General features: G+C 40.2%; 2 protein-coding genes and 1 long non-coding RNA gene across 9 annotated transcripts in view; 1 reads left to right on the top strand and 2 right to left on the bottom strand.

Moving 5' to 3' along the window:
- The window catches only part of LOC126190898 (uncharacterized), a 125,522-nt gene extending 116,447 nt beyond the window's left edge, over window positions 1-9,075 (bottom strand). Inside the window, exons 1-2 of the mRNA XM_049931517.1 lie at window positions 9,047-9,075; window positions 7,732-7,811 (exon numbers count right to left, since the gene is read on the bottom strand). Of these exons, the coding sequence (XP_049787474.1) occupies window positions 7,732-7,811; window positions 9,047-9,056 (90 nt within the window). The 5' untranslated portion in view covers window positions 9,057-9,075. The remainder of the gene's footprint in view (window positions 1-7,731; window positions 7,812-9,046) is intronic.
- The window catches only part of LOC126190903 (uncharacterized), a 554,406-nt gene that overhangs the window by 374,443 nt on the left and 155,278 nt on the right, over window positions 1-24,685 (top strand). The gene's annotated exons all lie outside the window — the stretch shown is intronic.
- LOC126190901 (probable chitinase 10) overlaps window positions 1-24,685 on the bottom strand; it is a 362,914-nt gene that overhangs the window by 293,994 nt on the left and 44,235 nt on the right. The window lies entirely within an intron of this gene.

The following is a 24,685-nucleotide window of genomic DNA, read 5'->3' as shown; positions in this document are numbered from 1 at the left end:
CGCTGAAAGAGGTGTCTGAATATGTGTGGACGAAAGCCAGGCCGTTGTTCCCGGTAAGTCGGTATTAGCGTGAAAGGTAATACTTGAAGCTTATATCTCAAAAGAAATTGACTTTCGACCTCTGTCAAATAAGTTCCATCCAGTTGAGGTAGTTACTCTAGTTAGATCACTCAATTTTAGGGATCTTAACGTCCACAAGACATTGTATTACATGTTCTGTTATATGAGACGGTAATGTGTCATTCATTCAGCACTCAATGCTATAAAATATGTTCGTATTCTTCCGCATATGGAGTTTACTTAACAGCTACAAGGTCTTTCTTTTTTAGTCATAATCTTCTGACTGTTTTAATGCTGTCTGCCATGCACCCCTCTCAATGGCTAATTCATTCATCTTAGAATAGCACTTGCACCGTAAGTCCTTAATTATATTTTAAATGTATTTCAATCCCTTTCTTCTTCTACAGTTTGTACTCTACATAGTTCCATGTAATTAAAATTAACTGTTGACTCAAGAAACGTCACATAGCCCTGGCCCTTCTTATTTTCAGTGTCTTACATTTGTTTCTTCTCAACCCGATTCTGCGGACAACCTCCTCATTCCTTATCTTATCAGTCCATCTCATTTTCAACACTCTTCTGTAACACCCCATCTCAAACGTTTCCATTCTCTTGTGATCCGGTTTTCCTGCTGTCTATGACCCACTACCACAGAATTCTGTACTACAAACGTACGATCTCAAAGCTTTCTTCCTCAAATTACGTTTGATACCTGTAGTTCTTTTCTCAAAAGTTTCTTCCTCAAATTAAGACCTACGTTTGATCCCAGTAGACTTCTCTTGGCCAGGAAGGCCCTCTTTGCCTCTGCTATTTTGCTTTATACGACCACCTTGCTTCATCCCTCATAGCTTTGCTAGTTAAGTATCAGAATATATAAACTTCGTCTACTTTGTGGTCGATAATTTTGATGTTAACTTACGAGCTATTATAATTTCTTCTTCACACATTACCTTCGTCTTTTTCCGGTTTACTGTAAATCCATATACAATACTAATTACACGGTTCACTCCATCCAACTTATCCTACAATTCTTCTTCGCTTTTCAAATGGTTCAAATGGCTCTGAGCACTATGGGACTTAACATCTATGGTCATCAGTCGCCTAGAACTTAGAACTACTGAAACGTAACTAACCGAAGGACAGCACACAACAACCAGTCATGACGAGGCAGAGAAAATCCCTGACCCCGCCGAGAATCGAACCCGGGAACCCGGGCGTGGGAAGCGAGAACGCTGCCACACGACCACGAGCTGCGGACTCTTCGCTTTTAGTAGTAATTCATCAACGAATCTGGTCACTGGCAGCATTACACGCTGAATTTTAATCGTGCTCTTAAACCTTTCTTTTATTTACGTCATTATTTCTTCGATGTATAGACTGAAAGGTAGGGACGAAATTTTGCATCTCAGTCTTGGACACTTTCTAATCCGAGCACTTCGTTACTTGTCATTCAGTCTTATTGTTCCTTCTTTCTTGTACATATTGTACACTAACCGTCTATCTCTATAGCGTACTGCTATTTTTCTCTGAATTTCCAACATCTTGCACCAATTTACATTATCAAACGCTTTTTCTAAGGCGACTGATCGATTGAGTGTGCGTTGACTTTTCTTCGCTCTAGCTTCCATTACCAATCGAAATGTCATAATTGCCTACGTGGTGCCTTTACCTTCCCTAAAAACAAGCTCAGTATCACTTAACAGGGTTTTTTTTTGCCATTCTTTCCGATGATCCTCTTGCCTATGAGATGGTTTTCGCACTGTTCTCTTATTGCTGTCTTGGGAATTGTATGGTTGATATTTTTAAGTCTGACGGACTGTTGCCAGTCTCGTAGATCCTACGCAGCAACTTGAATACTGGTTTGGTTACCACTTCCCACAATAATTTTAAAAATTAAAATGCAATGTTGTCTTCCCCTTTAGCCTCGTTTTTTCTCAAATATTCCATAGCTGTTTAAAATTGTGACTAATACTGCATCCCCTGTGTCGTGTCGACTGACGCTTTATCTCCTATCACGACAAGTCCTTCTTCTCATAGACCCCTTCAGTGTACTCTTTCCACCTATCTGATTTCTCTTCTGCGTTTAACAGTGAAATTACCATTGCGCTCTTAATGTTACCACCCATGCTTTTCATTTCACTACAGTTTGTTTGAACATTTATATATGCTGAATCAGTCTACCTGGCGAGCATTCTTTTTCAATTTCTTCACGTCCATCCTTTTTGTATTTCCTTCTACATCAACAAATACATGTTTACTCTGCAATTCGCAATTAAGTGCCTGGCAAAAGGTTCATCTAACAGCCTTCAATATATTTCTCTATTGTTCGACACCCGAACAGCACACGAGAAAACCTAACAAAATCTTTCCGTTCGAGCCCTGATTTCTCGTATTTTGTTATGATTACTTTTTCCTGTGGAGGTGGATGTCATTAACGTATTTTAACACTTCGTAGAAAAAGTTAGAGACTGAAATTTCTTGAGAAGATCCAACAAGAAACCTTAGTTCTGATGATCGCCATACCAAATCGCGTAGCATATCCGTGGCACTCTCTCCCCTATTTCGCAGTAATACAAATCGAGATGCCCTTCTTTCAGCTCTTTCGATGTCCTCCGATAATCCTACCACATACGGAGCCCACAACAAACATCAACACTCCAGAAGAGACCGGCCAAACATAGTGTAAGCAGTCTCTTTAGTAGCGATTTTGTTCGTGCTAAGTGTTGTCTTTAGTTTTCTCTGCCCATAAAATTATCTATTTAATCATACCAGTTAAGTTATTCGTAACTATAATCCCAAAGAATTTAGCTGAATTTGCTAACAGCAGATGTGCGCGAATTTTCGTGTAACCGAAATTTAGCTTACTCCCTTTAGTATTCATGTGTATGACTTCACACTTTTCGCTGTCTAGAGCCAGTAGCCACTTTTCGAACAATACAGGTATCTCGCCTCAATCATTTTCAACTGATTTGATCATTCGATGGCTTTATAAGACAATTAACGACAGTATCACCTTAAGAGATTCTGAATTGTGTCCTAATTAGTTTATGCAGGTCAGGAGAAGGAGGAGTGTATAACGCTTCCTTGAGAAAGGCCAAATTCTGTTTTAATCGATGACTTTCCGTCTATTTCTTCGAACTTTGACCTTGCTGACAGGAAATCACGAATTCACTCGTGCAGCTCAGGCGATACGCCATAGGCACGCAGTTTTCCAGTAGTATTTTGACATCGTTCCTCATAGGGGACCTCTAAGCAATTCAAAAATATAGAAACAATTTGACGATTCTTGTAGATAGCACTCTTTACTTCTTGTCCGCCTCCTTGGTTACTGTGTCATACAGCGGGCGCGCGTTCTATCCCAGCCGACTCGGAGGTTTCCTCCACTCGGGGACTGGCAGCTGAGCTGTCTACATCATCATTTCATCATATTCGACACGCAAGCCACCCATCTTGTCGCAGACTGACTTGCAACTGCCGGCCGCATTTCCCTAGGGGGAGACTCCCGGCCATCATGGCGTACGATCGTTTCATTTTTATTTCACTGCTTCATGCGAATAAAGAACTAGTTCTATTTCACAAGAACATTATTTTCTGAATCCGTGTTGCATTTTTGTCAATAAACAATTTTCTTCGTGGTATTTCATAATATTTGAACACAGTATATCTTACAATATCTTACTAATTCAGCAAATTACTCGCACTTCCTTTCTTGGATATTGGTGTGACTTGTGCATATTTCCACTCTTTAGATACGAATCTCTCGATGAGAGAGAGGCTGTAAACGTTTGCTAAGTACGGAGCTTTTATATAGGTACATTCTGAAAGGACAGTTGATTAGTACACAATCTGGTCCGGTGGTCTTGTATTTATTAAGTGACGAGCTGCTTACTGCAGCCAAGATTTCTACGTATAAGTAACTCAAGTTGGCAGTTGTTTTTCATTCGAATTCTGAAACATTTACTTAGTCTTCTTGGTGGATTAATTTCGGAAAACCATGTTTAGTAACTGTGCTTTACTGGCACTGTCGCCAGCTACATCACCATAGTCGACGCTCAGTGAAGGTATCGACAGCGTCTTGTCGCTTTTGTACTTTAGGTAGGACCACTTTCTCGTTGGGTTTCTGCCAGATTTAGAGACACAGTTTCGTAGTGGAAACTGCTGAAAGCTTCTCGCACTTATGTTCGGGCTAAAATTCGCCGGCCTTGGGCATTTTGAGTTCTTTTACAATTGGTAGCTTTTATTCGTTGCTTCTGCAGCAGTGCTCGGACCTGTTTTCTGTAGCATGAGGGATCACGAACAATCCCTTATTGACATTTTTGGTACGTTTTTCTCAGCAGCCGACGATGCTACTTCTGTGAATGCAAACAATAGTTAATCTACAATTAGATAGTCGGAATGAGTGGAGACTAATTCTTATGAAAGCGTCAAGTTAATTTTTAAACACATTTACTGTGCGTTTATTTTCGGTAGGATTGGATCTGTCTGTTTTCAGTCTCCCCACAATAATCCCTGTATCCGGCGTAATGCTCCCCATTTGCTAAGGATTATTTGTATGTAAGAAGTTAAGTAATTTTCGCAATCATTTACACTTCGAGTGGCCTCCTGAACTAATTGCTTAAATTAATTTTCTGAGAAAGCATTCAGTACGATTTTGGGCAACGTTTTATGCTTACCGCTGACTTTAAACAGGTATTTTCGCCACGTAACCACTACATGTACATATCTTGGATACCGATTTGAAACATGACTCAGGTAAACATGATTCAGGTTTTCTCTGAACAGTTCAGCAACTGTATCAACTGAGTAGGGGCGTCGGTAAAAGAAACCAAGTATTACTTTATTCTGTTTCTCTTGTGTTACCTCTACCTATACCAATGCACAGGGAATATGAAAAAAGTAAACTACTTCGGCCAAGCGGTTCTAGGCGCTACAGTCTGGAACCGCGAGACCGCTACGGTCGCAGGTTCGAATACTGCCTCGGGCATGAATGTGTGTGATGTCCTTAGGTTAGTTAGGTTTAAGTAGTTGTACGTTCTAGGGGACTGATGACCTCAGAAGTTAAGTCCCATAGTGCTCAGAGCCATCTGAACAATTTAAACTACCTCTTTCGTCGGTTAATTGATGTGCTTCCTCTGTTACCCAAGGTTACTTTGAAGTTTCTTCCTTGTACCTATGTTTGTCAGTCAACATTTGTGATCGCCCTTTTTAGAGATCTCCAATCGTCTTCAACTGAACTACTTACTCTGGTGTCCCTTATCGCGTTATCCACGTCCTTAGCGAACTTCAAACGTGACTCGTCATTCCTCAGAACCTCAGTATCCCATTCCTTTCGCACTGACTCGGACAATTGTTTTAAAGCTCACCTCACTCTACCCTTTCATCATTACTAAATTGTGATCGAAGTCTAAGGCTGAATCTGGGTACGCGTTATAGTGCAATATCTGATTTCGCAATCTCCAACTGACCGTGTACTGTGTGAAATCTTCTCTTGTCCTTCCAAGTATGCCTCTTCCTTTTCTGATTCTTGAGTAGAATATTCTCTATTACTATCTGAAAATTATTCCAAACCTCAGTTACTCTTTCTTCTATATTTTTCCTACCATAAAACCCCTTATTCTCCTGTAGCCATTGCTTCTATTCCTTCGCCTGTAGTCGCGTTCCAATCCAATAAGACTATTAGGGTCTCATCTCCCTCTACATACTGAATTTCCCGTCTAGTACCCACACACACTTTCTCTATTTCTTCATCTTCTACTTGCGACGTAAGCATGTACATATGAAGTATCGTTCACGGGGTTGGTTTGGTGTTGAATCTGATGTTAACAGCCCCAACAGTGAACTGTTCACAGCAGCTCATTGTTTACCCTACCCTCCCATTCGTAACGAATGCTACCGCCTCTTTACCAGTTTCTGCTGCTGTTGATATTATTTATATTCGTCTGACCAGAAATCCTCATCTTCTTTCCATTTCACTTCACTGACCCGCACTACACGTACATTGAGCTTCCGCATTTCTCTTTTCAAATATTCTAGCTTTCCTACTACGTTAAAACTTCCAGCATTCTATGGTGCGATTTGTGGAAAGTTAACCCGTCACTCGTAATTCCAACTTTTACTCATGGGCTACTCCGCCATGGCTCTCTCCACCTGAGATTCGAATGCGGGACTAGTCCGGAATCTTTCCCAATGAAGAGAACATCATACGCTTTTTTTAAGTAACAGGTCCCAAGGTCTGTGGATACACATTATCTGTCTTATTGCAACTATTTGCACTACCCTCTGCATCTCAATGCCATCGATCATTGCTGATTCTTCCCCACTTAGGGACACTCTTACGCCTCTTTGACCAGCCCGTTGGCAGATCTAGGTCGCCTACTTATGCCAGAAGACCTCGGTCTTCATTACTTACGATTTTTATTCAAAATCTGAGCAGAGTTCGAACCCGGAATGCAGGATGTTTTGATTACTAGTCAAGGACACTACCCTTAGATTACGGGTGAACGCTAACCTCACCACTAAATTCGACCCTATACCAGCAGAGGCTCTAGCCTCATTCATCACTCCAAATTACTCGTTCCTGTAATCCACTGTCGCTATTTACACCATCTCGAGGAACCCATTGTACAAACCGTAGAACAGTGACTTACGAGAAACTGCGATCGACCATTTTATCCCATTATTTTTTGCACCATATGCGCAGTCATTGTGCTAACTTGACTGGTGTTAGCACTTCGGAACTCACGGGTGACTCCTTACGCTGATTTCGTGCGATTTTTTACAAACACCCTGCGCAACGCCCGAAGGTACAGGAGGTCTGCATGGTCTTGTTTCAGCTACGTTTGTTCCTTCCCGTCTAACCTTCATGTTCACCAGCAGTCGACATGAATGTTGAAATGTCCCTGGTGAATTTGTCATTTCATGTGGCGTCCAACGAGTGGTCACGTTCGAAGTCACTAAGCACTGCTGATGAACCCTTTCTGCTGTAACTGTTTCTCTACTGACAACATATATGACCGATTTATCGTCCAACAGTACCTTCGTTGAATTTCCAAGTACTCGTTGTAGTATGTAAACGTATTGTAAACTGAAATCAGACGGTCGGTGCGTCAGTTTTAGTGAATTCATAAAGAGGATCCACAACCTTCATAGTAGTAAAATTTTTTCCGTTGAATAATTTAATAAAACAATGTTTGATGTATTCATAAATAGAAACATCCACTTAATGCAAAATAACAAAAAACTTTCCCAATTCCACTTGTTGCTGACAGTGTGAAAAATGCCAACTTAACTTCGCCTTCGCTAGAAGAAAATCTAATTTCATGTGGCATCATACTGTGTCTATTCGTGAGTTTGGTTGAAGCATTGAGGTTTCCTTGTGAAAGACGAAACAGTTTTCTTACAACATCTATTGGTTCGTTCTCGCATAACATACTGTGTATGTTAAAATAAAAAAAGCATACGAATTACGTTTTTTTGTGCAAGCGGGTTTCCTTTGTGACAAAAGACCCCTATTTTCAAGCGAGATAGATCAAACAACAACAGAGGAACCTACTAATTTCCGTGCAACCAAGACGAACTTAGAGAATAACATCTTACGTTGCGAAATATTTAAAACGTTGATAGCAATGAGAAAAGGTCGATAACTAATTTTCTGTCCAGGGAAATTCTTACCATATTCTGCCGTTTGAAGGTCGCTGCATGGCTAACAACCACCACTGAAGCCAGCACAAGGCTTGCAATCAGGAAAACACCTATGAAGGAAATAAGTGTAAAGTCTCAATATTTATACGGAAAACTGTCAAAAATATATATTACGAAAATTATAATGAGTAGTCTCAGTATTCTGAGAACGACGTAGGTGTTACGTATGTCGTATAAATGAGAAAATTTTGATTAATGAATTGCAGAAAATAGTTTTAAACTTGTAACCAGTGTTAATGATATGGTGTATAGCACACAGAATGGAATTTAGTCTTAACTATAGAATACGGGCGACATAGCTCCGGGAAGGGACTGTCCTCCTTCTGCAAATGTCTCATCGTCAGTCATTCAGTTCTCAAATAAAGGCTGTCCTCAGTTCAAAGTCAGTGTGATTTAAAGCAATAAGTTGCGCATAAACAGTACTTCAACGGTCGGTGAAAGCTGATGTCTTTGGTGAGTCATTACATGTATATATAAAGCAAAAAGGGCTTCCGAAAAACGCTAACATTGTAGCTACTCTTGCGCTGGTTGCTTGTAGTACATTGCGCATATTTTTGCCATCTTGGCAATTCGTTGTTTGCAATGCAACCCCTCTGGTTACCTGTATTTCTCACACTGCAGTTTAGGGTACCGATTGCATTAGGGACTTTGCACTTGACATGGTTATTCAAAAAAAGAAATCGGTTGTCTAACTACTTATTTATATAGTGAAGAAGACAAAAAATTCAGAGTGAACTGTTATGTACTGCGTGTTCCCTTCACTGGCTCTATACCAGGTATTACCAACACAATATTTGATTGCCAGAATCTCAACGTAAAACAGAGTGCGGAGTTCTGGATCGTATAAAAAACAGTGCTTCCTTAAACATCGATATGATGATCATAGATTAACCTTATGTTCAAGAAGTGTGTTGTCCTAACTCTCCCATCACATTACTCCATTCCTAGGCCTATTAATCACTAATATCGTTATAACAAACTCTTCTTACCTTTAATAATGAATACATTAGGAGGACAGTATTTTTACGGAGTTTTGTTACTCTTGAGTTATTATAACAGGGCATTTCTCAAAATTTTAAGTATGAAATTTTTGGCAGACGGTAGCTTTGGTGGAATTCTGAGACACATTTTCTTACTCAAACAATTTCCAAGAAACGTTGGAGCCCTGAACCAGTAAACTCTTAGTATGTTACAAAATTTAGTAGAACGAAATGTTCAGTTGTGTGATGGTTAACTACAACTTATTAGTGTAACGGCTTTCAGGAGGCCTGCTCCGAGAACTTACCCCTCATCATGATCGTTCTCTGTAGTCCGTCTGGATGACCCTCCGCCGTTTTCGGCGAACTTAAATACCCGTTTTGTGCGTCACGCATCCTGATTCAGCAATGCAGAAGCAAAGATACCGACTGATAAGGCTTAGACATTATCATTATTATTCGAATATTTCAAATGCGATATTATCCTTCATAACATTTGAATGCTTATTAACTTTGACATGATTGCGGAAAACAGCGCTATCGCAAATAAGTTGCGCAAAAGGCGTGGCGTTAGCAGCGTCAGTACGTGTATTCTTGAACACAATGTGTCACTAGCTCACTACTATAGAGCATGGGGTTTTTATACAAAGTTAAAAATCCATGATGACTATAATAACGCAGAATTTAATTTGTGCCTGCAACTTACTTTACGTTACATACGTCAGTTCTATGTAACTAATATCCCAAGAAAAATAAAAAGAATTATATTAAATTAATTGCCTCCTCACTGTCGAGGTCGATGGTAGAAGGAAGGAAGGCAGAGTAGTCCTTAACGTTGTGTTTCCTGACTGAGTGAACGTGTGTGCAAGTGGTTGTAAGTTGGGGCCTTGTACACGACGGGCCGTAATAAAGTTTTAATTATCAGCTTAGAAAATACCAAGCTGCGACCTTGAAGGACCGTCTCGGTGTTAGGCCTCTACATATTCACCCTTCACTGCATATTTTTCCAACAATGAATGACTTGACATAAATCTTCATTGTAGCAGATTTGCCTCTGGTTGATAAAGAAACATTCCATCTGGAACAACACCTCTTCGTCATTCTGGAAGCGCCTATCAGACAATGGTTGCTTCATCCGATGAAAGAGGGAGAATCCACTGGAAGCTATAGCAGGGAAATGAGGAAGGTGAGGAAAAATATAATGACTCAGAGATGCAGCGCGTGTGTACCGCGGGCGGACTGAGCGCTCGTGGAGCGAAAATACTGCCTTGGATAGCTTTCAAAGTACTCCATCTTGACAGGCTCCCGTTAACCTAGTCTCTAGCAGACTCCGGCAGTATGTCCTTTAGACGATCTTCCGAAGTACCACACCACCGACTCCCAACAAAGACTCACCATCACTTTGTTTGATGGTGGGTAGGTTTTCCCCTTTCGCTCCGTTGGGAATCAAAGTCCCACTGCTTTCTTTTCTCCTTTGGGTGCAAGAGATACAAAAGAGCACTCGTCCATGGTGATCATGTGGTTAAATAAGACAAGTTGGGTTTACCTGACGCGGTTGGAATATTTCCGCTGCTGCATCGGTTCCTCTGGTGTTTTGAATTTTTGTCACTGCAGCTGATGGAGACATTTGTCATGTTCAGAATGTCGTACAAGATACTGAAAAACACACCCATGAACTATTTTGCATTTTTTGCACTACAACTTCGATTGTGATATGCCAGTATTCGAGCAGCTGGCGATCGACTTCCTAGCAATTCCGTATTCTGCAAAAAGAGATCATTTGCCACTTCATTCATCCTCATTAAGAATTCTGGGACCACACTGTTAACGTCCACCACCGTCACACATTATGGAACACTGCTGCCATACACTTCCACCACCTGACTGCGAATTGTTGGACGGTTGTTCCATCTCTGTGCTTCTTACAGTTTGTACCTGGACTGCAGACGTGTACGTTTATACCTCATGTCGTAAGAGAAACCGTAAGACCAAAGAACGGCGATCTAAAGCGCCAGTTGGACTGAATTTGATACGATATTATTCAGGAGAACGTCCAGCAACTCTTAAAATAAGCACAAAGTGGAATTACTGCTTGCATAAGTCCAGAGATGGTCCAACGCGTTATCGATGTGCTTAGTTTATGAAGCTTTCTTTCTCTAATAAAACACTTTACTTTTTCCTGACTTTGTAATCATTTGTGTGTACACGCACGTACATCACAGCTACCTATTTCCGTCCCATTCGGACAATGCCTACGTGGTGCGTCGTTTTTCTCCCTCCCTCCCTCCCTCCCTCCCTCTCTCTCTCTCTCTCTCTCTCTCTCTCTCTCTCTCTCTCTCTCTCTCTCTCTCACTTTCTCTCTCTCTCTCTCTCTCTCTCTCTCTCTCTCCCTCTCTTTCTCTCTCTCTCTCTCTCACTCTCTCTCTCTCTCCCTCTGTCTCTTAGAGTGTATTAAATGACGCTAGTTATACGATTTCATAATGTTCAAATGTATAACTGGAACTGTTACACCTCACGACATATTGCCAAAACCATTTATGTGAAAGTTATACAGTGTAGTAAATTACTACATAAACATAAAAAGGCCCCTTGCTTCCGTTTCGAAATTATCCATTTTTATAAATGGCGCCAATTTGTAACACTGCTAAATATGGATCAAGGATCTTAGTGCTACCTCAGTCCTTAGACTCACACTTTCATTGCCAAAATATATCATTCTACAGCGTTTTTATCATGTTGTTATGCTGGACATTATGTAAAAACCAGCTTCAGCACATGATATGTTACGTTCTACTTCACTTCAGATATGAACTTAATCTTATTATCTTGAAATAACAGCGGGCCAGATTACACGTCTAATAGTATTCATGTAAAACCTTAACTTTAATATCTCTTAATTTGGTACCTAAAATGAGTTATAAGTTTCACTCTGTATTACTACTTTTTTGTCATACTTCACCCCTTTCCACTTTCTTCTCTTCATTTTACATAATATGACTTTGTATTATATTTTCATTCAGTTCAACGTTCAGCTTATAATGTACCATCATTTGTTCTACATAACGCTGTTCTCCAAAAAGTTTACGTGAAAACTGATGACTATCACGTACAGTGTAAAGTTTGTAGTATTCCACATAACTGGATCCCAAGAAACTAAGTCTTCAATAACAACATAACAAACAAATTACTCCCAGAGACTCTAAAGTCGAAGAAAATGTTTCGTTACCTTGTGTGTCTTTAGCGAGACTGAAATTCATTCTCCAAGTAGATTATTGTCTGATTATGTGTTGTGTACCATATTCATTGTGCTGTATGTGCGACTGATTTGACGGATTCGTTGTTCTGAAGGAACATCCCTTTAACGCTTTACCATACCATAGAGTGACATTAAAGTCGCATGTCCCTGCACAATATTCGTTCATTTTTAACACAATCTCATGGACAACTTTATTTATAGTGTACTGGGAACATTTTCTAGGAGGTTATCTTTGCGTTTTCCTTACTGGCAAGTGGTCTCCCATTATGGTCTCTGGATCCTCTTTGTCAGAAAGGGGCAGTCAATGAATCTCACGGGGAAAGCGTTTTTCATGCTTTTGTCAGATGAGCCCGTGTATCTCTCAGCCCTGAGCCAAAGGCGCCGTGCTGCCAGTTCTGTTCGGACATCAGCACTGAGACGCAGCCCATCCAGGGTGGAAAGATCCATCGCTTTCGTACCAAAGATTGGCGTTCCAACTCCAACTGACAAGGAACCTCTCGAGTCCGATGATGCAGATTCAATCTTTAGTAAGTCTCATTTGAAAATGTTTTGTTAACAGTTATATAGGAAAAATATTAGCTGCAAATGAGCACCACATGCTTCAGAACAGCTTCGGCAAATGGTGTCCGGGAGGTGCAGAGATCAATCTTCTATGGGATGTACGTATTACGCTTCACAAAGTAGACATCCCCGACATTGAAGAAATATTAAGTACAAACCATTAACCTCCACCATAAACATTGAATGAAAAATGAGGCGCCACAGTTATCACAAAGGTACGCACCATCAAGATCGATTGCGAACTATTAACACGGTACACTAACTGATCAACGTAATTCTGATACTGTTTTCGTTTTTCAGGGATGCATTCGTCCCCTAATTCAGTTTTGTGGATAACAAAGCGCGAACAATGCGCCACAGCTTCGAGCATCGCAGCTGTATAAACTCTTTGAACGATAGGGAATTCGGTGAATACAGATTTGGAAGTCAGTGCGCCCATATATCATTATGCCTCCCAACGCCATTAATATCAAAACACTTGGACCACCAAAACGATGCTGTTTCTGGCGCTTTTTTTGTCATGAGACTTCTGAGCGGCAGCCAGCCACGAATTCCTTTCCTGTCCCAATCTCTTCATCTCAGAGTAGCACGTGAAACCTACGTCCTCCATTATCTGGCGTATGTATTCCAATCTTTGACTTCCTCTATAGTTTTTGACCTCTATATCTCCCGCTAGTACCATGGAAGTCATTCCCTGACGTCTTAACGGATGTCCTATCATCCTGTCCCTTCTCTTTGTCAGTGATTTCCACATACACCTTTCCCCTCCGATTCTACGCAGAATATTATTATTCCTTATCAGTCCCCTTAATTTTCAACATTCGTCTGTAGAACCAGAACTCAAATGCTTCTGTTTCGGTTTTCCCACAGTCCACGTTTCACTACCGTACAATGCTGTGAAATTTCTTTCTCAAATTAAGGCCTATGTTTGATATTAGTAGACTTCTCTTAGCTAGGATTGCCCTTTTTACCAGTGCAAGTATGCTTTTAATGTTGTCGTTGCTGTCCGTATTACTGGTTCATTATGTGTTGCCACCTCTCGAGATCTTAGGCACAATAGTGTGTGGGTGTGAACAAAATACAGCGTACTGATCGTCGTTTTAACGGACACTCCGATGCAGCCGCAGTGCCACTGTGGAGGGTGAAATTCAGTGACACACAGATTTGTCAAATGTGGACGCAATTGCACCCGTTGTCGGCGCGTGTCCATCGTTGCCTGTTTCACAGTGTAGTCGTCATCTGCTGCTGCATTTGACCATGTCGGCCATCTTATCTCCTTGGGGAAGCAGTGCCGAGGGCTCTGAACGCTTCTCTTGCACGTTAAACAATGTTGTGAGTAATACCAAACTCTTGAGCTACACTCGTCACAATTCGTCCATCTTCCAGTTTCCGTTCATTCTTCGTATTGTGAAAAATTCCAAATTCTGTAATGAAGGACACCACCCCAGTGCACCGTAACCGCACGCTTCTTGATACATAGTGTCTTTTTCCCGTTCCTTCGATTGCCTAGTTTTGCCCCATTTCCGTCTATGGGCACGCTCACCTCACGTTACGTCTAACATTCTGTGCAAGGCTGCGAGAGCTTTGGAAACATGACCCCGCACTTTCATTCATTTCCGCAGGTTGGTTCATATGTCATGTTACTTTATCTATCTCGTCCTTAAGTTTGACACAGCTATGTATAACCTGGTGAAGGCCTAAGCATGTTGTGACGGCATTACCGTTGAGCACAGTGGCCCAAGTCAACTATCACTTATATTAGGATTTCATTGAAATGAACGAGCGTTGTATTCACTAGCCATTTTTATCAAAGTTTAGTTTGATAACGAGCACTCCACTTACGCTCCTCCACGCTGATCGAGAATTGGGAAGCAGGTTTCCAGTAATTATCAAATTTATTTACTCGGTGACGAGGAGTTTGCTGTGTGATGCCACAGGCCATGTTTTCCAGTAGCAGTAGATGCCTTTCGTCATACTCTTCAAACACACAATCCCATCAGAGGAATCTTTTGTGACTGAAAGACAAGACATAATGTTACATTAACCATTACTCTTGCATTATAGCCCCCTTAAGGTCTGTAACATTACTTTCTTAATGCTCTTTTGCTTTGCTGACAGTTCATTGTTGTTGACTTTAAGATCGATCTGCAAGTGACCTACGTAGTACAATAACTGGCAACAGTCTGTTTCTCCGGTAATTAGTTGCACACTCTTCAACCACACCCACTGACCGCTGGAAAAGCGTCGAATGCGCAGGTAACGAAAGAGAAAACATTGATCGTTAGAAATGTGAAATGACACGTATTTGTTTCACACCACTTCGACCCAGCTAGGACAGAGAGAGAAGATTGGAAGATGGACGTAGAACCTGCGACGAAGAGTTTTCGAAAGACGTTTGCGTTTCACTGTCTCCTTGAGGACGAAACAACTTCCGTGTTCAGTGAATAAAAGTGTGCAGCAGTGTACGTTATCTGTGACAGAAAACTCAAAGGTCATTATCGTTAAATTGGTTGTTAATACATTGTATTGGATATTATGTGACATGTATTCATTTGAAAATGAAGCACAAAATTTTCAATTAGCGCAACAAATAAATAGAATGGCGTGCAAAATTTAAGAACGAAAGTAGCTTCAGCACTACCAAGTAACTTAGCTGCATGAAATTGGACCGTACCTAGAAAGAACTGCTACAGTATAGTACAGAAGGTAAATGAAAAAATTATACCATGAAACGCATAGATATGACACTTTCATTCAAAGACATTCCCTCACATTATGAAAGACAGAACGTGTTTCGTAATAGGGTGTGTGATCACCGCAAACGGCAGTGCAAGCTCCACAACGTCCTCCATTGCTGGCCACAAGGCTGACGAGGAATTCTTGCGGTAGGGCGTTCCTTTCCTCCTTCAGCGCGGTTAACAACTGCTGGATGTGAATGTGTTGCAGCATGTCTCCCCACTGTAACCCTCATGTGGTTGACGGGATTTAAGCATGGATGAACCGGCAGATCACTACATTCGCCGAATATCCTCTTGCCCCAAGAGCAGCTTCCACCAGCGCTGTTCGATACGAGTGCATATTGACATCCATAAACATTAAGTGAAGGTCGGAAGAACGCTTGGAAAGATGCACATGGAGAAGGAGTGCAATGCAAAATGGGGTTGACCAGTGAGTGTCGTTTCCGAAGGGTTGGAGGTAACGCTCTTGTCACTATGACCAATAAAAGAACTTGCTGTCGATGTACCATCCGTATTAAGCACTCCGATGCCAAAAACTCTTTCTTCCTAAGAATACGATGACATAATGACAACTATTTCTGCTTCTTGAAAATATGAAAGCCGGTTATTAATTGTCCATACCAACGTTCTGAGCTACTTACATCAGTAAAAATATCTTATAAATGGACTGCCTGATTGCTGATATATGTTATTTGGCTATTTTCTAAAAATCTTCAGATTCTTTAACTAATCTGCCAGTTTCCCTTTTAACTATCATGAAAATAAATTTAGTTTTGTTATGTGAATTATTAATTTGAAGTATTTTATATATATATGTGGGGGGGGGGGCTGTGTGTGTGTGTGTGTGTGTGTTTAATTTTCAATCGATTTCATTAAGATAACATTAAATTCAATAATATGAAATTAGTTTTGCGACTGTTTTTTGTCTTAACCATTGTATATAATTTCCTTTTCTTTCATTACGACTTTTCTTTAAATTCATTTTGTAGTGCAAGGTTTTTTTTATTTCTAATCGATGCCATAATGAATTGTTTCCTTGGGTAAACAGGTATTAAGGATTGACAGAAATTCACCAATAGATACATTAAAATTAGGACTTATCTCTGTCATGTGATATCTATCCCTCCAGTTAGCTTCAAGTAAGACTACGCAGATGCAATTGATTCGAAGTTGATGCTATTTTTAACATATTTACAAAAACTTCTTTCCTTTTATAGCTTTCTTCGGTTTTTCAGTGTCTCTTCAGAATTTGTCAGTTAATAAATAGACATTCTGCAGTCTAATGCCAGTTCAGCCACTCACAATAATTCCGCACACTAAAACGATCTCCATTTTCTACCTGCGCCCTTCCCAAGTTTCTCAAATGCCCCTCAATGCACTCATCTTGTGTGGTGGATTCCTACATTTATATTAAATGACATATACAAAATGGGTGGTTACACTTCACATTGTAAGCTATCGCACATTTACAAGTATCTTTTGACAGATATAGTATTTTCTCTATATATTTTAATATTTTTATTTCATTTCCGTTCGTTAAGAAAGAGTATTATTTCTTTTCATCTCAGGAAGAAAAAAGTTCCTATAGAGATAAGCAATGACGTCAGAGTGAACAATAAAGATAAAATTTTAGATTTAAAGTATTTTCTTCCAAGTACAGTTTTCTTGCGTTATATGAGAATGCAGATCGTCTGAATATGCTTTCTAACGACAATTTACTTCCAGGTATTTAGGTGTTATTTACTCTTACAATTGCTGCTGAAATTCTCTGTAAGCTTTGGATTTCTTCAATAGCAAATATTTCAGTCAACAAAAGGGTCACTTTCATCATCCATTTCGATCAGAAAAATGTTATAAAGCACAATTCAAGAGCACCAATGAAGTGATGTAACTGGACTTTTACACATGCTACAGGTGTATGAAACAGTATTATTATGTAGTTGCATATTGAGACATATGAATGTCATGTATTGTGAATCTAGTGCTTTACATAACTCATAAACAAATGGGAAAAATTACAGAGTTTCTGTTTGCAAGGAATCATAACACAATTAATAACAGCGAAGGGTAATTATCTCATGAAACAAATAGAGGATGAGGTGTTATCTGCCACCGAATTCTTGAATGGGTCCACCTGAATGATATTTCTTTACTCTTGACGTATAAGCCGATTACTGATCTCTATCAAACATACAAATATTCGTACTCTCGGACACTTAGTTATCAAACGCATTAACCACATTTAAAATATGCTCAGAAATAACGTTTTCTCGGTTCGAACCATATAAAAATGCTATCAGACCTGTAGGTAAGCAGCTAACCCATTATTGAGGTGTATTTAGGCTTCTCCCAGTTTCTCATGATGGAACTGTCTAATAGAAAACGCCTGCTACACGAAAACATTTTAAAAATTTATGTATCTCATTTGACGAACATTTATGTAGATTTTCATGTGGACACCTCAAGCTTAAGAACATTAACGGTGGTAACAGCATTGTCATACTGCAAGGAAAAATGAACTGCAACGTTATTTGATTGTTTCCACTTGACATCAGAGTAAGTTTTCCAGTTTTTGTGCAGCAAGATAACAGAACTCTGATTGATAAAATTGTTATAGACAGTTCTCAGGCTTAAACAGTTTATATGTATCCAGTAGTTAATGAGTTTCCGCTGAAGATGCACAATTGACACATTACGCAGTATAGAAAAACTTCGCAGAAGTCAATTTTAAATTCCACTAACACTATGTGAGCGGTTTTTTTAAATATTTGAATTTTCTTAAAATTGACTCTCCTTAAATTTTGAGGAAACACGCTAGGTTTAATTCTGTACCTCCCGGGTTCGATTCCCGGCGGGGTCAGGGATTTTCTCTGCCTCGTGATGGCTGGGTGTTGTGTGCTGTCCTTAGGTTAGTTAGGTTTAAGTAGTTCTAAGTTCTAGGGGACTGATGACCATAGATGTTAAGTCCCATAGTGCTCAGAGCCAATTCTGTATCAATAAATGTAGCACATGATACGAGTAAAAAATAATGTGCTCCTAATTTTTTAGTGTTCATACTGATGAACTTAGAGAAGAATATTACTGAGATTTACAAACAAGTTCAGCTAAAATAACAATATATGAGATCTTTTTAACTCCACCCAGTGGCTAAAAATCTGGATCGAGTAGTTTGCTTTTAATGTGCACTTCAGGCTATTCTGTATCTTGCTTAGAAACGAGCACTCCCAGTAGGACTTAGAATATAAGTGTCCCCATCCACATATAGCCGCGTTTAGAATTTGTATCTGTAATTAAAATTCTGTACATTCAACAGACGGGCGAGTAGCATTTCAGTTTTGGATACCAGCTACGTGACCGAAGCATCTTCCCCTATTCGTTACTTGATGCGTTGACAGAACAGCGAAGAAACAAGGTATTTTCAGACCAGCATAAGTGGGTCCCATGCTAGTGCTGTGTGCTATTACTCAAAACTCTTGTTGGGTGAATGTACTCTGCATGTAACAACTTAAATTTATTGTGACCTTCAGGTGTACTTATAATGATATATAGTGCTGGCTGTATGGTGCGTATGCAAAATGTCAGTGAAATTAGGTGTGAAGGAAAGATGCCATGACGACTCAAGGACAACTTTCAAGGAAGTGTGCTATGGACAGGAAAGTGTTGACAGGTCATGGACAGCCTTGACAGGCCTTGTCATGTCCATCAAGACGTCAGCAACCTGCGTAAGCCGTATCACACTTCCTTGTCAGTTTTCGTTACCTTCTACGTATTTTCCATTCGCTCCCCCTCTCCGACAATTGGGTATTGTCACAGTTGACTTACGATGTGTATACATACGTCACGACAAAATACTCGTCGAAAAACTGTCTATTTTGAAACAAAAAATTCCTGAATGCGGATTTCGGCTATAGTTTCTAACGAAAAGCGCTTTAGGTAAGGAGCGAACGTAGATCTCAGGCTATGGGAAAAAAATTTTTTTCACTGTGGCATTGCCACCACACTTTAAGAAATTAGCCCAATTTTTTCCTTGCACAGTTAAAGTTCTCCTGAAATTTTATGCGGACGACATCTACTGTGTCTGAAATGTTTCGAAGCAAAGTAATACTGACAACTTGATGCATGCTTGCTCTTTGGTTGTTTGGAAATCTCACGAGTAATCTCAAGAGGGATGAAGCTGATCGCATCAGGCACCTTTGAAAAGTTGTTACTTACAGCGGCATGTAATAAAATTAAACGAGAGTTCCATGTTCTGGACAGACTAACATATATTGTGTTATTATAAGGATAGTGGGAGTGGTAAGTCTGGGCTGAACTGTTGAGTAGTTTCTGCCTCTTGCTATAATTATGTTAATCTAAACACACTCTCAGCAATTATTTGATTATTTTCTATACAGTACAATTGTAAACTTATTTTCAGGCGGTTTATCTTCCAGAAGGAGAAACAGTACAGCAGGAAATGACGAGTCAGCTCTGTAACAGGTCAATGTAAAGATAGAATACAAAAGCAAGATGCAGACGAAATTGGTTAAAAACCACTTACATTGGAAAATATCGTACATGTAACATCGCTGCTGCTTCGTTATTAAAATCATTTAAAATTATGTGCACTCCTAAGAATTAAGTCATTTCATGTAATAGCTTATTAACATGTTCACGAATTGTCAGTAACTTTTATTAGGTACTGAAGCCATTATACATAGGGGCAAATTCTACTTGAAATGTTAAAAGAAAATACCTACTAAATAAGGAACGGTTCGTTACGAAAACATAAATGAAGCTCAAGTGACGTGGAACTGAAAAGTGATCAACGAAACAAGCATCTGATAACATTCACCTGTTCAAGTAACTGTGTATTAACCACTGCTTCTCGGTAGATTTATTCCTTAATGAAATTTGTTGCAAATAATTGTTCTTAATTTCCAAGCAATAGCTCAATACATCATACCAATACTAGACATAAGACCCATCTTTACAAAAACCTAGCATCATTTACCTTGGTCTAAAAATGGGTCAGCTGTTCAGGAACACACATTTTCAATAAAATACGGTATTTGATAAAGCACAATTTAAACAGAAATTGAAAGATTTATTAGTAGACAACTTCTACTCCTCTACTGAATATCTTATCAGGGGCTGTTAGACCAGCTTAAGTAAAAACGTCTGTTAGATTTCAGTTTTGACTGCTCTTGGTCACAACAGTCAAGATTAAGCACTTTTTGAATGGTAAATTTATTAAAAGTGCGTAACTGTTATTCATTTTAATCGTGTTTTAATTCTGTAAATATTAGCAGTTTCGCTTTATTGTAATGTATCTTGATAATCTTCTCATAATTGATCGGGGAGCGAGTATTATATTCAAATGTCCTATGTTTTTAAGTGTTATACGTCCTGCTATGTTCCACACACATGAGAATCATCTCATTTTTTTGGTCCATGAAGCGAAAACTGAATATAATTTAATTTAACCTCCAACAGTATATGTCTGAATATCAGGGACAAGTATCGGATGAATTACACACAGTACACACAGCAGCCCACACTTACATATGACATTTGCAGGCATCCCACAAGCATAGAACAGCCACGTCTTACAACCCACTCACACAGGAAATCTCGGCGTCTCCATGTTCTGCTTCGGGAACGACCAGCCAGACAGCTCTAAAGTAAACTGCGCCCGTTCTCGCCACGTCGCTTGTATCCAGCCAGCGCGATCCTCCTTGTTGCCGGTCCCATCACGGCAGTCAAATCCAACGGCCGTTTTCTGTACTAGTCTCTGTCCGCTGCTTGTTGCTCGCTCGTTCTCCAAAACAAGAATCCACTGCCGCTTCCTCTTCCCCAGCACGTCCTCGTGGTGGCTCTGTGTCGCGGTGGAGGTGGAGCACCGCCGCCACTGAAAACCCGAGCCGCCCTGGTTTAGCAGAGTTTAAAGGATTTTAAAGGGTCGCGGCAGCGTGACATCTTTTATCGACACACTAATAACTAGCTCTAAATGGAAAATAACGAATTTCAAACAGAAAACAGTAAAATAAAATTTAATAATATCATTGTTTCGGTGCCAAACGATCGAAATTAATTGAATAACCATGCCAACTTAGACACTTGGTTTGGTGTCAGGAAAGGGCCATATTGTCGCCCTGGACTGAAGAAGTCAAAGTAAATGGCTTCATTCTGTCCAAGTTACCGTGTTGACATCAACTTACATAGGAAATAAACAATGAATTTGTTTACATAACTTTTAGATTAATTAAAGCTGGCAGGAACGCCATCACATAAACTAATACTAAAATTATGTGAACCTATTGTTTTATTAAGAAATTTAAACAAATTCTGAATCTGCAACGGAACAAGATACAGCATAACCAAACTCAAAAATGTTTTGTTCCAGTGACAATACTAATTGGCTGTACAATCAGGCATACTGTTTTGTTACCAAAAATACCAATGATAGTCGCAGACATACCACACCATATCAAACGGCTCCAGTCTGCCATGAAAATCGCCTTTGGTATGACAGTTAACATTGCACACTGCAGGACACTGAACGTTGCTTGAATTGACTTCAGTGTGTAGTGTTCTTCACACAGTCAGTTGCATATCGCTCTGTCACTTATATCATTATATACTATATTTATTTTTGCAGCTAATCCTTAAGTATCTGCTGGGCCATAGTTAAAACATGAAGCTTTTAAGGGTTTCTTCTGGTACTTCTATAATTTTGAGTTAGTATTCAGTTACCTAACCTTGCTTTCTGATGTTTAATCATAACTCTAAACCGAGCTGGGTGACGCAGTAGTTAGCACACTGGACTGGAGGACGACGGTTCAATCCTGCGTCCGGCCATCCTGATTTAGGTTTTCCGTGAATTCCCTAAATTCCTCCAGGCAAATGCTGGGATGGTTCCTTTGAAAGGGCACGGCCGACTTCCTTCCCCGTCCTTCGCTAATAAAATGAGACCAATGGCCTCAGTGTTTGGTCTCTTCCTCCAAACAACCCAACCCAACCCATAACCCTAAAGAGCAGCCCGTAAACGAAATTGCTGCAACAGCAGACAATTATTCCAGCTGTAGACACTTAGTGCTACTCGTGTGAAGGCCGACAGGTCGCTATTATACAGGATTGTCCATATGAATGCTTTGGCGTAAATTTTCTGGGACAAAACTAAGTATTCAAAAGCGACTTTGACTGCTATGAATATCCACAGCTCGTGTTCTAGTGGCTGGCGTTGCTGCCTCTGTATCACGGGGTCCCGGGTTCGATTCCCGCCTTCGTTGAGGGTTTTCTCTGCCTGGGGACGGAGTGTTTTCATGTTCATCATCATCGTCATTCGTGACAGAGGCTAGACTGGACTGTGTAAAAGACTGGACTTTGTAAGGGCGCTGATGACCGCGCAGTTGCGAGCCCCACCAACCGAACATCATCACTGCTATGAATGTAAGTCAGGGAATCATGAACAAAGAAACTATGAAATATTATAAAATAAATATTAGTTTCAACACAAACTTCTTTTTTTATGGGCACTCCATATTCTACCTTACGCATTCAATAATATGAAATATCACAAAAAGATTGATGTTGGTTGCATCGCAATACGTTAATTACATTCTGAGAAATTGCAAAGCAAATTTGACGCTTGAAATAAATGAAAAGCGCCGTTATTTCACATCTCGAGATGGAAGCGTGAGCCCCACGTTTCCCATAATCGCAAAGTGACTGACATACGTAATTTTACCTCCAATGGTGTCACGAGGGCCGAAAGTGATAACAGGATTTCCTGCCACAAACACTGGTATGGGAGGATCATGCTTGCATCTCGGGATATTCTATAGCGTTGCGTTTCGTTTGTTGCAAGCGTTAATTTCGCCTTGCAATTTCTCGGCATGTAATTGACGTATTGTAAGGCAACCAACGCCATAATATTGTAATTTTTCATGTTATTGATTGCATAAGAAATAATACGGTGTGTCCATCTAAAAGACATAAATTTTTGTTGAAACTAATATTTACTGCCGGTGTGTGTGTTCGAGCGGTTCTAGGCGCTGCAGTCTGGAACAGCGCGACCGATACGGTCGCAGGTTCGAATCGTGCCTCGGGCATGGATGTGTGTGATGTGCTTAGGTTAGTTATTTTTGGTAGTTCTAAGTTCTATGGGTCTGATGACCTCAGCAGGTAAGTCCCATAGTGCTCAGAGCCATTTGAATTTGAATGTTCACTTACGTTTTAGAGCGCCTAATAGTATTTATTTTCATGAGCCCGTGTATCACTGAAAAGTAATTTTTCAATATCTATTTTTGTTCCGAAGATATTTACTTACGTTTTAGAACATCTCATAGTATTTATTTTCATGAGCCCCGGTCTTATATTTGTATCAGTGAAAGTCGTTTTCTTATATGTATTTTTGTTCCAGAGACATATATTAGTTTAAGAGGCCCCGTGCTGCATAAATGCTATCAGACTACAGCCTTGCCGACACAGTGCTCATTCCAGTTCTGCTACGCAATGTCGTGTGAGACTTACATGGAGTGGGGTTCGGGCTGAGGGTTGTACGGACATAGCTCTCAGTTTAAGAGTTCCTTTATTTAGCATAAAAAATTCAGTTAACTTTATAGAAACTACTTATAGTAAAATACATGAACTTGCATAGGGTCAGCAATATAGCTGCTAGCTACACCTTGCTCTACTACTATTACCAAGACCTGACAACCAGGACACCAGCTACCAACAACCTTCCTAAACTATCCATACTCATATCTGAATAAATTCTTATGTAACATGTTTGACAATCCATTTCATATATGAGAGTTCATAGATGTCAGGCAATAATGAAAGACATCTCAATGAATGTGACTGAACAACGGGCTCATTCACAAGTATGCAGTACCCAATTAACTCTTAAAACCACACAATAAGCTTAGTCCTGCGCATGGCGTGTACTGATCTAACTGTGCTTGCCCTGTATAGAAAAGTCACCCTGCTGCACGCCCGATATCCACTGAATACAAGCAAGCTGTTACACATCACCGCAGTCTTCTGTTAATGAAACTGTTTTAGATGTCGCAACACCCAAAGCACTTTCGCACGTATCACGGTGCATCGCTCCAGTCACAAAGCCACGAAGCCAGCGCTCCTTGTGAGCAGAACAACTCATTCCTATGCTTCCTTGGGAAATGCTGTGTGTGTGTGTAGTCAGGTAAGGACAGCAACAGCTCCGATAGGCTATTAAACGAACAGCAGCTCCATCCCTGCTGCCCTTCATCATGTCAGGCAACAGTCCCACATACGAGTACACCAGTTCTTGAGGCCCGTCAGACATGGCCTCTTCTTCGTGTCACTCTAGCAAATGACCCTCGCCACCGTCTCTCCACACTCCAGCTGGACCACGGCGGCGTTCGCAG

This window comes from Schistocerca cancellata, chromosome 6 (genome assembly GCF_023864275.1).
Source record: "Schistocerca cancellata isolate TAMUIC-IGC-003103 chromosome 6, iqSchCanc2.1, whole genome shotgun sequence".
NCBI classification, from domain to species: Eukaryota; Metazoa; Arthropoda; class Insecta; order Orthoptera; family Acrididae; genus Schistocerca; species Schistocerca cancellata.
The sequence above is the reverse complement of the archived record's forward strand: the minus strand, read 5'-3'. Positions and strand labels throughout refer to the sequence as shown.